Source organism: Corylus avellana, chromosome 1 (genome assembly GCF_965113065.1).
Source record: "Corylus avellana chromosome 1, dhCorAvel1.hap1.2, whole genome shotgun sequence".
NCBI classification, from domain to species: Eukaryota; Viridiplantae; Streptophyta; class Magnoliopsida; order Fagales; family Betulaceae; genus Corylus; species Corylus avellana.
Window position 1 is genome coordinate 42285995 of NC_142490.1, and position 15712 is coordinate 42301706.

At 35.2% G+C, this 15712-nt stretch overlaps 2 protein-coding genes, 1 long non-coding RNA gene and 1 pseudogene across 3 annotated transcripts; 1 reads left to right on the top strand and 3 right to left on the bottom strand.

Annotated features, from left to right (window-relative positions):
* Positions 1 to 91: 91 nt before the first annotated feature.
* LOC132169851 (F-box/kelch-repeat protein At3g06240-like) lies at positions 92 to 1611 on the bottom strand (annotated as a pseudogene).
* A 3604-nt stretch (positions 1612 to 5215) lies between these two features.
* Positions 5216 to 6816, top strand: LOC132169853 (uncharacterized). Its single transcript, XR_015909154.1, has 3 exons — positions 5216 to 5384; positions 5466 to 5767; positions 5951 to 6816. It is a non-coding gene; the product is annotated as an uncharacterized LOC132169853 (long non-coding RNA).
* A 648-nt stretch (positions 6817 to 7464) lies between these two features.
* On the bottom strand, positions 7465 to 8770 carry LOC132172482 (F-box/kelch-repeat protein At3g23880-like). The gene has a single exon (XM_059583995.2). It carries the CDS (start codon positions 8688 to 8690, stop codon positions 7515 to 7517), a length of 1176 nt encoding a protein of 391 aa, XP_059439978.2. The 5' UTR covers positions 8691 to 8770; the 3' UTR covers positions 7465 to 7514.
* Positions 8771 to 12482: 3712 nt separating this feature from the next.
* LOC132169854 (F-box/kelch-repeat protein At3g23880-like) lies at positions 12483 to 13640 on the bottom strand. The gene is made up of 2 exons (XM_088512271.1): positions 13169 to 13640; positions 12483 to 12991 (listed from the first exon to the last, which is right to left on the bottom strand). Exons 1-2 carry the CDS (start codon positions 13638 to 13640, stop codon positions 12483 to 12485), a joined length of 981 nt encoding a protein of 326 aa, XP_088368397.1.
* Positions 13641 to 15712: the final 2072 nt, after the last annotated feature.

A 15712-nucleotide genomic window follows, 5' to 3' on the forward strand; every position in this document is an offset into this window, starting at 1 on the left:
AACGTAATAATTAATAAACCAAAATACTTTTAGGCATTGGATTTTATGAAAATAGGGAAGACTAAAAAACATTGACCTACAGGCCCAAAAATGCTGTGTCATTTTTTGTGAAATCTGACCTCTAATTAAAGAGCTCAACCTTGAAAATTATTTCCACCGACCCCATCAACCATACCTAAGTACCAAAACCTCTTCAAGAGTAAAGTCCTATGAAGTAGCAAGATAATTCCTCATGATAAGTAAAATAAAGATCATGTGAAGAACCCTTGTACAACTGCTTATTTAACCATAAAAATCTCTCACAATTCCTCCAATAAAAATACGGGTTAAATGTAAGTGTATAAATATTTGAGAAATACATCTTTGACAAGAATAAGCATAATATATTATCTCAGCGCACAAACGCTGCCTTGAAACACAATTGGAACAGATATATAAAGATGGGCCCTCATGCCTTGTCAACAATTGTCCTATTCTTCAGATTCATTTCCTCCCTTGACAGAAACTAGGGTCTCCATGTAAGTAACCAACTGCATCGAGTTACTGTGTCCATGAATTTGGAGATCAGTCATTTGTTTGGTAGAGGGGTCATACAAGAACAGTTGTCCGTTATCAATTTTATTCAAGAACATGGTGTCATTCTTCCAAAATCCTAATGGTCGGTGAATTCTTGCAAAAGATGGTCCAATAGTAAAAAGCCTATTCCAGGAGTCCTTAACACCAACTTTAAGCAACAACCATATATCATATCGAATCTCCCTCCATCTTTCATCAACTGGCATGAGAGCAACCATGGCAATCGATTCATTCAACACGAAAAGGCTTTGCTCAGTAACATTATCTGGAAGTGGTGTTTTTAGGAATACCTCATCGCTCATGTCAAATGACAAAACAAATGAGTCCCGGTCATGATCATATGCCAGCCAAGAACCCATCCCAGTGGTGTATGCCATTGGGCCAGTTTCCGAAATAAAACACTGGGGTCCATCAACTTTTCTCCAAGAATCGGTGCTTAAGCTGTATACCACTTTTTGGTATATGATTTCTTTAACGTCTTTCATAACATAGTCGTCGAAATTGGGTTCATACATACTAACAAAGTGGATTATCTTGTAGTCATTAGTTTTGGCATCAAAACCAAATCCCATACCTTGAATACGGGTGCAATAGCCAGCGGGTGATTCGGGGACAACCTTTGTTTCTCTAGTTTGTAGGGTTCCATATAACAACCTTCAATGTATCGTAAGCGTGGAGACAAACGAGACCATTGCAAGAACCCACCACAGAAATACTATACTTCTCGCCAAACGGCTCGTCGTTCCTAAAATACTGTGGAGGTAGGGGTTGTGTAAGGGGGGATATTTGGAGTTCTTCATAAGAAATCGTGGATACAACATAATCGTCCATTGTTTTGTTGCTCGTTTTAAGGAGAAGGTGGGTGTTGCTGTTGTTGTTGTTGTTGTTGTGTAGGAGGTGTTTTCTTACGAAGTTATGGTGTGTGATGAGAGCGTACCAGGATTTGCAGACGCACTTGAAACGCAAGAGAGAGACGACCGGAAGCCATAGCAGAATCTGCGTCACCAAGTCTTCAGGCAATTCGTTGGCCATCATAATTCTCAAAAAAAAAATTCGTTGGCCATCATCATCGGGTAATGGGTAGAGAAAGCTTCGCAGGGTTTTTAGTTTCAACAAGGAGGGGATCGTAATGTATTCTCCATGTAAAAGAGAGATATTGCCCATTTGGGCTTGGGCTTGGGCTTGGGCTTGGGCTAGAGCAATAAGCTTTGAGTTTAAGCCCAAATGGATCAGCAAATATTGCTATTAGAATATTCATTTAATTATGACCATTACATGCACCTGCCACCTGATATGTCCATACCCCTTAATTTTTCTTGAAAAAACCTGATAAATGTTTTTTTTTTTTTTTTAAAAAAAAAAAAAATGAAAAACACTAAACCACACCGAAATTGTAAAAAAAAAACTCGGGCTCAATCAAGGTTTATTGAATCAAGCTCAGGCATTTCGGACCGAAATGATCCACAAATTTCAAAGCAATAAAAGCTTAATGATTGGCATACAATAAAGAGCAACTTTTAAGTTGACAGAATACAAATCACTACCTTCAATAGGCCCATAGGCTTATGACCGAAAAGGCTGGGTAGCAAACAGCTAGAGTGTGTGTGAGCCCAGTCAACAAATATTGTTTTTTGATAATTGATGGTTGTCCAATTATAATGTACAATTAATTGTTATAGGTATTTTCATTATATTCCAGTACGGAGAAATGGAAAAATGAATTACCAGAGAGATTATTAGGTCTTTTCACTTATTAATTGAGGATTTTTTATAATGATGATATTTATTTATAGTTATATTTTGAAATTTTTGAATTTCATAATAATAGGCAAACAAAAAGGCCAGGAGTTTTGATTTTGAAACACATACAATCATTCATGGACACAATCGCTATTCTTCGATTTGTGCTTTCGTGTTCTTGCTTTGAGTGAAACGAATGAAGAAAATGAAAGACAATTCTTTTTGTTTGGTTTATTTCTTCTCATCTCAAACATAATCAAGATTTAATATTTCTTCCAAATTTTAAATGTTGATGTGACAGTTATATTTGAATAAAATCTTTATTTAATAATAATAATTAATTGAAACTACCACATTATTGTTAAATGAAATATTTTATCAGCTATGAATCTCATAAAAAGAATTTTTTTTTTTTTAAAAAAAAAAAAAAAAAAAAAACACTTTTAAAGCATTATCATAAATGCCGTAAAATCAAGCACAGAACGACATCATGTATTGACAAATTGACTGAAACGGCGCGTTTGCAGCTCAGTGAGAGGCTTTCGGCAAAGCACAGAACGACGCCGTGTTGGAGACGTTTCTGTGTAAATTCAGAGACAGAAAGAGAGAGGGAGAGAGACTCAGAGAGACACAGAGAGAGAGAGAGAATGGGGAGCAAAGAAGTAGAAGAAGAAGAAGAAGACGAGGGGCCTCCGCCAGGTTGGCAGTCCTTCCCTCCCCCTTCTTCACAACCACCACCAGCGCCACCTTCCGGTGAGTCTCTTCCGATCTCTTCGGTGACACTTTTACCACGATTTTTGGTTCCATAAAGCATATATATATATATGTGTGTGTGTGTGTGTCATTGGCAGCTTCAATGAGTTTTTGATACTTTTGAAGGCTACCCACTTGGTGATTCAGTTTAGTATGCTTTGTCAATTGCGTTTTTGAATTGTTGTTCTAAACAATCAACAGGGCCATCACCAACACTCGGTGGCTCACGAACACCAAGTGTTGGTTCTCGTTACGAAATTGTTATATTGATGAATCTCCCCCTTTTTTCCAAAAAAAAAAATATAGAAAAATAGAAAAAGGGATCTTGCTACTTGCTTACATTATAATTAAAAGGGGTTCTGGGTTCAAAGGCATAATTTTTTCATTCCTCTGTTGCTGAGTTAATGGTGTGCCTTAATGAAGATGGCATCAATCCTCCTGGTTATCTTTAGGATTATTAACGCATATGATTTGTTATCAAAGAATCTGTGAGCCTAGTGATAAGAGATAAGAGTATGTGAATACAATGTAACCTAGGATGACTCAAACTCAATGTGCCTAGATGAGGTAGAGAATATGTAGATATAGAAGAGGTAGAGTTGTAGTTAAACTCTTATAATGTAATTGCTATATTTATCAATGAAAGTTCACTGTGATCATATTATTCAGCAATAGTATTCTGTTCTCATAAGGATAAGCATTCACGTCCATATCAGTAAATTTACCCTTCATTTTAGCTAAAAAGATTATATTTCTTTATCTAATAACTCTTCCAAAGCAACTATTCACTTTCACTATTCTATTTCAATATTATTTTTTAAGGATTTCTTTACTTTTTCTTTCAGAGAAAATGGAATGTTAGAGATTTTTTAAGTTTTTAATTTTTTTTTAATTTATTTATTTTTTCAGATTTGGTGAGTGAGTGTAATTTGGTGAGCACGGTAACAGCTCACCTAGCAGGATGAGAACTAGGCCTCTAAGTGTTACCATGATTGATTTAAGGTGTATAGATGTCCTTTGTAATTGATCTTAGTCTATTATCAAGAATGGCTGATTGTCTCTGCATGCGGTTTCTGGAAAGAACATGTTGTTACTTGTTAGATGGAGTATATTAGGTGCAATGCTACTAGGTTTCATAAGTTGGTAATTCCTTTTAATTGGGATAGACATCATATATTCTATCTAAAAGGTGGATTTGAAGTAACCATATTGACTTGTTTGAATCATGTGATTTCAGTTGAAAACATAAAGAAGCTGCTTGATCATTTGCTTGAATGAAATGCGTTTTCAGTATAACAAATTACTACATTTAAGTAGGAAGAAAAGAGCTACACTGGAGGGCACTCACCTGAAAATTTTGTTTCAAAACTAAATCTTGATAGTTTTAGTTGACTGGAGTGGACAAAAGGAAGCCACTGCTTGCATAAGGGAAGTTTCTTGTAGGAAGACTTATAGCACCATTGCCATAGGTCCTCCTGCTTCCAACCCTGTTCATTAAACAACTTACCATTCATTCCTGTTAGGGATGTTAGCTGGGGAATCCTTTCTATTAACTTCAACGTTTTTTTTTTTTTTGTTACTTTTTCTCTATTTTTTTTTCCGTATAATTATTACTTTATATGTATTTTCTTAGAATGTAGATTGAAAAAATAGATTTTCTTGATAAAGTCTTCTATTTCGGAAATTATTTGACAAAATATGAAATAAACATCATATTTGATAAAAGTCTTCAGGCACCTGAAATTTGTTTGATAAAAGAGTAAAAGCACAGTAATAGATTTTGACATTTTCCAATGCATTAAACTGTGATCCAAAATGACAACCATCAAACTCAAACACCGGCAGATTTTGGTGGCGGTACCACAAAATCAACAACAAGCTCACTCTCCACAAAACCCCTAACCTTGTCTTCCAAAATCGCCAAATCCTCGTTCCCTTCCACTGTCTCCAATTGGTTCTGTCCAGGAAAAACCGAGAGCCACGTGACCGAAAGCCCCTTGACCCTCCTGGGTGAGAAGTTTTCTCCAAAAGTAAACTGACTAATTTCCCAAAATCCATCCTTAATTCCCTTGATGCCCCGCTTTTACATCATCGCCCAGATTGTCCTTCAGTTGAATCGCAGACCCAGGCGGTGGCGGGGCCACGTGGAGATCATTAGTGACGAAGACCCAATCGACGGCCATGATGTCTTCGATCAACGGCTGGTACTCCTTTACCACGCTGACATAGCTGGGGTGGGCCGAGTAGGCTGTGAGATGGTTTTGGAGACTCTTGTGAAAGAGGATTTTGGACGGCCAGACAGATCTAATACCATGGTGAAAACTGAGTTTTGGATAGTCTATGTTCTATGCTGCTTGAGTGAATATTTTTCATTTAACTAAGATCTTGTTTTGCAGGGTATGCGTCATGGCTCTTATGATAAATTGGATGATGATGGCCTTGCACCTCCTATGAGTATATGTGAATTTGTGTATTGTGTCCTAGTCTTCAGAGGTAATAATCTGCTTATATTTTCATTTTGTTTTCTAAAAGTAACTTGATATTGTATATTAGGGTACGAGAGTTTCAGGCGAGGATATGATTATTGGAAAGACCACTCCCATTGCTCAGGATGAAGCTCAGGGACTAGCTTCACGTTATTCACAGCGTGATCAATAGCATAAGCCTGCGGCATAGTGAAACTGGAATTGTTGATCAAGTAAGCTTTAGTTAAATTCACATCACAGCTTTGTCTTTTGAATTAACTGTTGCCTATGTCAATTGAGTTGATTGATCTGAAGATTTAATTGAAACATCAAATGCCGCTGACAGGTTGCTTTGTTATTTAAACATACACTTTTAATGCAATCTGACTGTTGTTTATGTATCTATTTCTTGGCAGGTTCTACTGACAACAAATGCTGATGGGCTAAGGTTTGTGAAAGTAAGGGTGAGATCCGTTAGAATTCCTCAGATTGGGGATAAATTTAGCAGTCGGCATGGGCAAAAGGGAACAGTGGGCATGACATACACTCAAGAAGACATGCCGTGGACCATAGAAGGAGATGCTACTCCCTTTATAGACTTCCACAACTGTTATGGAAATTTCGTTATCAATGCTCATCTTCTCTCTAGCTTTTAAAGTGTCATTATTTTTAGATTTAGGAATTGGGTCATGAAGCTGTTTGTTTTATTATTAAATTTGTGGTGTTTGGAATTTGAAGGTTTTCTCCTTCTCTTCTTATTTTTGTTTTAGGTGAACAATATCAGCAAAGCTCTTCACAAATGTGGTTATCAAATGCGTGGTTTTGAGACTATGTATAATGGTCACACTGGTCTGATAATTCCTTGGCCCCACTTGCTACCAAAGACTGAAGCATATGCATGGTTGATGACAAGATCCATTCGCGTCTGTCCAGATCCTGACAAGGCAGCCGGATGAAGGACGGTCCCGTGATGGAGGTCTTCGATTTGGAGAAATGGAACGAGATTGCATGACTGCCCATGGTGCAGCTCACTTCCTCAAAGAGCGATTGTTTGACCAGAGATGCATATCGGGACCATGTTTGTGAGCGTTGTGGGTTGATAGCCGTTGCAAATTTGAAGAAGAATTCTTTCGAGTGCAGGGGTCGCAAAAACAAAACCCACATTGAGGAATAGAGAGAAAGCTAATAATAACATTCATTATTCAATGTCAGAGAATGTGTAAAAATATACTTCAGGAGCTCATTCAATCCAACATCTTTGAGGGTCTTGATAGACTTTCCACTCCCATAATTGACCTGTTATTAGTTCATGATTCCCTTCCCTAAACTTTGTCACTCTTCCACGAGCTTCCAAATCTTAAATGTGAAAAATGCTTTATTTATAAACTACACACTAATTAAACAGAATATTTATTACCTTGTCCAGAGGCAGGAGAATGAATGAAATACAGAAAACTAAAGCCCCCTCATAGTTGCCCTAATAAGCCAAGATATTTTTAGGCATTGGATTTTATGAAAATAGGGAAACTACTGAAAAACATTGATCAACATGCCCCAGTGTGCTATGTCATTTTTTATCAAATCTGAACTCTAGTCAAAGAGCTCAATTTTGCAAATTATGTCCACTAACCCCATCAACCATATCTAAGCACAAAAACCTCTTCAAGGGTAAATGTCTAGAAATAACAAGAAATAAACATAAAAAAAAAAAAACAAATATAAGAAATACTAAACATATGGGGCAGTGAAAAAATAATTCTGAGTGAAAAGTAAAGAAAGATCATGTGTAGAACCCTTGCACTCCACTCCTGCTTCTTTAAATTTAAAATTATCTCACTATTGGTCCAAAAGATATACGGGTTAAACGTAAAGAGTACAAATATACGAGAAAGACATCATTAACAACAATAAGCAGAAAATATTGTATATGCTGCTTGAAACACACTTGGAATAGATGCAGAGACAAAAAGATGGCCATTGTCAACAATTGCCTTGCTCTTCAAATTCATTTCCGCCCTTGACAGAAACTAGGGTCTCCATGTAAGTAACCAACTGCAACGTGTATGTTGCTTCATGACCAATTTGGAGATTAGTCATTTCTTTGGTAGAGGGGTCATACAAGACCGGCTGTCCTTCAGAATTTTCCAAGAACATGGTGTCATTCTTCCAAACTCCTAATGGTCGTTCAATTTCTGTAGACGGTCCAACAGTGAAAAGCTTAGTCCATGACTCCTTAACACCAACTTTGTGCATCAACCATATATCAAAGCAAACCTCCGACCATTCTTCATCCGGTATAGTAACTGCCATAGCAATCAATTCATTCAGCACGAAAAGGCGTTTATAACAATCAGCTGTAACATCATCTGGCAGCGATGTTTTTAGGAATACCTCATCGCTCATGTCAAATGACAAAACACCATCCCAATCACAACAATGTACCTCCCAAGAAACCATCCCATTGGTGTATGTTCGCAAACCTCTAAAACTCTCACTAATACACCGGACGCTATCAACTTTTCTCCAAGAATCCGCACTTAGGCTATATACCTCACTTTGGAATATGCATTGTATTCGAGAATGGGGTATAGTAAGGTCGGGCATAGTGCGCCTAAGGTTGATTATCTTGTAGTCATTAGTTTTGGCATCAAAACCAAATCCAATACCATTTAAGTAGACGACATAGCCAGCGGGGCAGCGTAACAGTTTTGATTCGGGGACAACCTTTGTTTCTCTAGTTGCAGGGTTCCATAGAACAATTTTCAATCCATAGTTATCGTGGAGACAAACGACACCATTGCAAGAACCCACAACCACAATACTAACCTTGAGGTGGATCCCATGAATCGGTGGAGGTGCAAACTTCTTGTTGTTCTCAAAATACGGTGGAGGTAGAGGCTGTGTATGGGATACTTGGAGTGTTTCATAAGAAAGCATGGATACAACATAATCATCGGTGGCTTTGTCGCGCGTGTGAAGGAGAATGTGGGTGTTCTTCTTCTTCTTGTGGAGAAGGTGTTTTGTTATGAAGTTTTGGTGAGTAATGAGAGCGTACCAGGATTTGCAGACGCACTTTAAACGCAAGAGAGAGACGACCGGAAGCCATACCAGAATCTGTTCCACCAAATCTTCAGGCAATTCGTTGGTCATCGACATTTGTTGATATCTGTGTTGCTTGGTTAGAAAGTAAGAACGGGAGGATATATTTGATGCCCAACAAACACAAAGATGATTAATCCGAACGGTTAGGGTTTTAGTTTGAGAAATGCTAAACTTACACTCAACAAAATGATTTCTTCTTCGTTTGCACCCGAGCCGCCCCACTCCCACCAGAGAAATCAGATGTGAGAGAGAGCAGATACTGAAAAAGAACAAACACAGATCTGAGAAAGCCGCTGCACCTCATCTCTCCATCTTCGCATCTCTTGGAAGAAAAATTTCTCCAAAGAGAGAGAGCTCCATTGTTGGCTGAGGCAATGGCTTTGGAGATGAGTTTGCTTTGGTTTTGGCTTGAGAGATAACAGAGAATGGAGATTTGAAGAAGAAGCTTTGTTTGGTTTTGGCCTGAATCTTTCTTTTTTGATCCGGAGGGATTTGAAAAAGATAGGCTGCCGAGCTGGGTTTTTGCAGAAATGTCATGTCTGGCCAGAGAAGGACGACAGAAGGCACATCTTTTTTTTTTTTTCAAAATTATTAACATATAATTAAAAGTATAAAATAAAATATATTTCAAAACACAAACGGCTTTCCGAAATATTTTGACAAAATAATTTCTTAATTTTTTTTCAAACCTGTACTGTACACTACTAGACTATGGTGGTGGAGAGATGGGCTTTTAATTTATCATTTTATTTATTTTTATTTTTTATTTTTTTTTGCCTAAACATCATTTTAAGCCGAAGAACTACGGTCTATTTTGAGAAAACCACTCTAAATTTTAAAAATTCTCAATTTAATTTCATAAACTTTTAATTTGATTCAATTGACATTTCTGTCATATTTTAAACGTTAAAAGTGATAAAATGATGTTTATACCCTTGAATTTTTGTAAAATTTTAAATTTACACTTAATTTCCATTTTTTTTAAAAAAAAAAATTGCAAGGTAATTTGGTCTTTTTAAGCATTTCCATTAGAAGTTAACGATTAAAACTAACGGATGGGATAAATTGATTGAAATTGAAAATTTATGGGTGTAAATTGAGAGTTTTAAAATTTTGGAGGTGATTCAAAAAAATAAAGGAAAACTTCACTTTAGACCCCTGAATTACTGCACGTTTTGACAAATACCCTCAAACTTCAAAATCTCTCAATTTGAACCCTTGAACTTTCAATTGCAGTCAATTTGAACCCCTCCGTCAGATTTTAAACGTTAAATAACGTTTATACCCCTGAATTTTTTATAAAATTTCAACTTCACCCTTAATTCCAAAACTTTTTTTAAAAAAAAATTAAAAAAAAAAAGAACAAAAACAAAAATCAGGGATATTTTGGTCTTTTTTTGTATTTCTAACGGCTAAATTTGACAGAGGGGTTCAAATTAAGAGGTTTTGAAGTTTAAGGGAGCTTGTCAAAACGCGCGATAATTCAGGGGTCTAAAGTGAAGTTTCTCCAAAAAATAAATAAATAAATTTTGAAGGGGTCCTCTCAAAATGCGCTGTAATTTAAGAGTCTAAAGTAAAGTTTCCCTATTTTTTATTATGTCGGTGGAATTTCATGAACGTACCTGTTAAGAATCAATCTATGGTATTGTCCAAATTAAATTGGAAGAATTTTCTTTTCAATCGGTCTATAAATTTGTCTATCACATGTTTCTTAACATGTGAGAAGCACGTTACTTTTTAAAGCTATCTGGTTTCTATTTTTATTCTGCTCAACCATAATATACCATTGTCAGATAAACAAATCATGAATTTAATCCACTTACATGTCTTGCGTTTCACTCACCCAAATAAAGATAAAACGAAATCATAAACAAGTACACATGGGGCCATGGGCAGCAACTTAATCATGAACAAGTGCTAGAAGTTGGTGTGGCAACAAGTAGTCCAAATATTGTAACAAACATAATCAAAGTATATGATGGAACATCATATTACAATCAAAGTATATGATGTTCCATCATATTCCTAATACTAGTATTACTGTAACCGCCAGCACAAAATATCAGAAGAAGATACTAAAACTAAGGTAGCTTGGTACATCTTAGCAAATTCTCTCTCCATGTTTGACTTGCATTTTATCAGTTCTTCATACATCATTGTTTCAACCCTAACAACTTCAGCCTTCATTTCCCTCTTGTTTCTCCCTCAGCAGCCTCATTACTCTTATAACCCATATTTGGACATTGGTAAATCAACCCGATCAAAAAATTTACGAGAACAATTATCCTGCACACCCGTTCCGATAAGCCACGGAAAAATCTATTATTCCAATCACTAACAAATCAAAATACAAGCAGATCGATCCACAGAAAAAATAACATCAAAGCAAGCATGCAAAGCATACAAGTACATGCATAGAACATACTCTGAAAATATTAAAAAGGAAAAAACCTGCACAGGAAGATTACCTGGGATCAACAAGAACACAAACAAGCCAGGGTCAGAGAGATTTCCTAATTGACACCATTCTAGGTGATCATGGTGTTAAATGTGACAAAGAGAATATTCTTTTTTGGGTTTCTTATAAAATACTTCTTTTATTGATACATATACAAGGTATACATGTGTGCACAACTTTAGTCAATAAAAATGTGCAAAAGTACTTGTGAGGAACCATTTACTAAGGAAATCATGGACATGAAACACCAATCTTGGGAGTTTGGCAGCAAGAACTTTGAAATGGGAGACATCCGTGTACACAACAAATATTTGTAGAAAGAATTGCTTTAGCTACCACCTCTGTGAGTCCTCAATCAATCAGATCAAATCCCCAAAAACAACAAATGCATTGTCAGAAAGCTCAACAACCACAAACTAGTGAACCATACTGGAATTTGTCCAGACCAAATAGCCACAAACCCTTGTATGTTTAAGCAATCAAGATGAAAAAGAGCTCTAAAAAGTCCAAACACCATGAAAGTTTCCCTGCACCAAAAGTTCTTGCCCCAGACTCCGGATAAATGAAAACACATTTTAAGAATAGAGAGAAAGCTAATAACATTCATTATTCAATGTCAGAGAATGTGTAAAAATATACTTCAGGAGCTCATTCAATCCAACATCTTTGAGGGTCTTGATAAGACTTTCCACTCCCATAATTGACCTGTTATTAGTTCATGATTCCCTTCCCTAAACTTTATCACTCTTACACGAACTTCCAAATCTTAAATGTGAAAAATTGTTTATTTATAAACTACACACTAATTAAACATAATATTTATTACCTTGTCCAGAGGCAGGAGAATGAATGAAATACAGAAAACTAAAGCCCCCTCATAGTTGCCCTAATAAGCCAAGATATTTTTAGGCATTGGATTTTATGAAAATAGGGAAACTACTGAAAAACGTTGACCAACATGCCCTAATGTGCTATGTCATTTTTTATCAAATCTAAACTCTAATCAAAGAGTTCAATTTTGCAAATAATGTCAACTAACCCCATCAACCATATCTAAGCACAAAAACCTCTTCAAGGGTAAATTTCTAGAAATAGCGGGAAATAAACATTAAAAAACAAATATAATAAATACTAAACATATGGGACAATGAAAAAATAATTATGCCTGAAAAGTAAAGAAATATCATGTGTAGAACCCTTGCACTCCTGCTTCTTTAAATTTAAAATTCTCTCACTATTGCTCCAAAAGAAATATGGGTTAAACGTAAAGAGTACAAATATTTGAGAAAGACATCATTGACAACAATAAGCAGAAAATATTGTCTCAGCCCATATATGCTGCTTGAAACACACTTGGAACAGATACAGATACAGAAAGATGGCCATTGTCAACAATTGCCCTGCTCTTCAAACTCATTTCCGCCCTTGACAGAAACTAGGGTCTCCATGTAAGTAACCAACTGCATCGAGTCATCGTCTCCATGAATTTGGAGATTAGTCGTTTGTTCGGTAGAAGGGTCATACAAGAGCAGTTGCCCGTCATCAATTTTACTCAAGATCATGGTGTCATTCTTCCAAAATCCTAATGGTCGGTGAATAAATGCAGACGGTCTAATAGGGAAAAGCCTAGTCCAGGAGTCCTTAACACCAACTTTAAGCAACAACCATATATCAAATTGAAGCCCCATGCATTTGTCACCCATTGTAGCAATACTCATGGCAATCGATTCATTCAACACGAAAAGGTCAACCCCCTTAAGTACATTATCTGGATGTGGTGTTTTTAGGAATACCTCATCGCTCATGTCAAATGACAAAACAAATAAGTTATACAGACGAGCTTTATCATATGCTAGCCAAGAAGCCATCCCATTGATGTATGTCGGACATGCAACACCTTCGAAAATAAAACACGGGGGTCCATCAACTTTTCTCCAAGAATTGGTGCTTAAGCTGTATACCTCTTTTTGGAATATGATGTCTTTAACGTCTTGTGAAAAATAGTCGTCGAAATTGGGTTCATACATACTAACAAAGTTGATTATCTTGTAGTCATTAGTTTTGGCATCAAAACCAAATCCCATACCTTGAATACGGGTGCGATAGCCAGCGGGGGCGAAGCGGGGCAGGTTTGATTTGGGAACAACCTTTGTTTCTTTAGTTGTAGGGTTCCATATAACAACATTCAATGTATTGTAAGCGTGGAGACAAACGAGACCATTGCAAGAACCCACCACAGAAATACGAAACTTGTGGCTGTTCCCAAAAAATGGTGGAGGTAGAGGTTGTGTAAGGGATATTTGGAGCTCTTCATAAGAAATCATGGATACAACATAATCTTCCATTGTTTTGTTGAACGTTTTAAGGAGAAGGTGGGTGTTCCTGTTGTTGTTGTGTAGGAGGTGTTTTCTTACGAAGTTTTGGTGTGTGATGAGAGCGTACCAGGATTTGCAGACGCATTTGAAACGCAAGAGAGAGACGACCGGAAGCCATATCAGAATCAGCGTCACCAAGTCTTCAGGCAATTCGTTGGCCATCATCATCATCGGGTAATGGGTATGTGTGTTGCTTGGTTAGGGCGCAGGGTTTTTAGTTTCGACAAAGAGGGGAACGAAATGTAACAACATCAAGGCTGTTACATTAACTGTGTGACCCATCTCTTTTATAGAGTGTTGCACTTGCGCCATAGTCCCCTTCTAATATCTAATCTAATATAATATAATCTAATATCTAATATTCTAATATATATACATATATATATATATATATATATATATGGTAGTTTTTAGGAGGAGGGCATAAAATTGCCACACGTGCAATTTTAAACTGTCAAAAGCAATCAAAAGTTGTGTTTAATGCTCCATGTTTCACACTTTCATTTAAATAACCGCCTTCACAGTTTAAAACATCATAGACTACAACAAGCGAAAAGAAAATCATCTTTGTCAACAAGGTTCTCTTCTCTTTGTTTTTCTTTTTGTGCTTCTTGAGAAAAAAAAAAAAAAAGGTTCATCCCCAAACGTTTTTCAGTTTGTTTTGAATTCAATACTTTGTTTCTAGATCGTCCTCCTGTTCAAACTATTTCAAAAATCAGATATGATTCTGTTTGTACAATTTTTTTTTTTTTTTTCTCTCCAAATGTTTTTCATTTTGTTTTGATTTCAATATTTTGTTTCTAGATCGTCCTCATGTTCAAACTATTTCAAAAATCATATTTGATTCTGTTTGTACATTTTTTTTTTTTCTCTCCAAACTTTTTTTAGTTTATTTTGATTTCAATATTTTTTCAAATTAAATTTAAAAAAAAAAAAAAAAAAAAAGTATAAACACATACTAACAAGAAAATCATATTTGCAATTGCAATTCATTTAACTACAAATATTTACACAAACTGTTCCAAACAAATGTCACTGAAACTATAGTAATATTTGTCTTGATTTTTTTCTTCTTCAAATTATCCTAATTTATCATGTTTGTAAATATATAATACAGGTGATTGCTTTTTATTTCTTTTGAAAATAATTTACAACACGTCTAGAGGTATATAGCCATTATTCTTCTAGAATTTTTATTTAATACCTTTATTTTGTTTTGTAGCGTTAATTCCTTATGTTGTTTGTGTACGTTTTTCCAATAGATTTACTTGCTATATAAATATTACAATTAATAAATTGAATTGTTATATAATTATATTCTTTAGTTGAAATATGATTCAAAACAATGTCACTGAAACTATTGATATACTTATCTTAACTTTTTTACCAAAAAAACAATATATATCATGTTTGTAATTAATTAAATGCATGCACAAGTGATTTCTTTTATTTCCTTTCATTATTCTTTTTATTTTTTATTTAGTTTCTTTACTTTTTTTCTAGCATTAATTTCTAGCAATACATTTTGTTTGTATTACACTCTTTAGCTAAAATAATTAACATGACAGATCTCTAATTGATATGCTTCAAGGATGTTTTGAAATGCATTCCTATTTCATTTTTGTTTAATCCAAATTAAAATAAATGCCAATTTTTCACTTTTAAGTACAAAAACATAGCATTATGATATAATAACTCAAATTGTTCTTATCCAATTTGTAGATTATCTGTTATGTTTGACACATATGCTTTCGTGTGGATACATAATTTGTAAACACCTGCGCACGAGGTTATAGAGTTTTCTATTGGTGTTTTTGATAAGAGATATGGCAAATTTTTAGTTTACAATGTTGTACATTGATAGTTTTCTCCTATGTTTAATGCACATTGTTTACGTGCTTAATTGATGGTTGTCATTGGCTTTAAAGATTATATTGGAGCCAAAAAAAAATTATATAGCAAAGACAACTATTTTCTATTATATTATTATTTTTCATTTTCTGTTTGTTTGTCTTTATATTTTGTGGTCATGTTCTTATGTTTTTGATTTTTGTTATTATCTTCTATTATAATTTATATATTGTGTTTAATTCTAATTGCTTAGTTTTCCTTTTTTGTAAATTTTATAATGAATTCATGAAAACAATGGTGAGAGAGTCTTCTATCATTGTTTTTGATTATGAGGTATGACAATTTTTTAGTTTACGCAACTACTGTTCATTATATATATAAGGGAAATCATA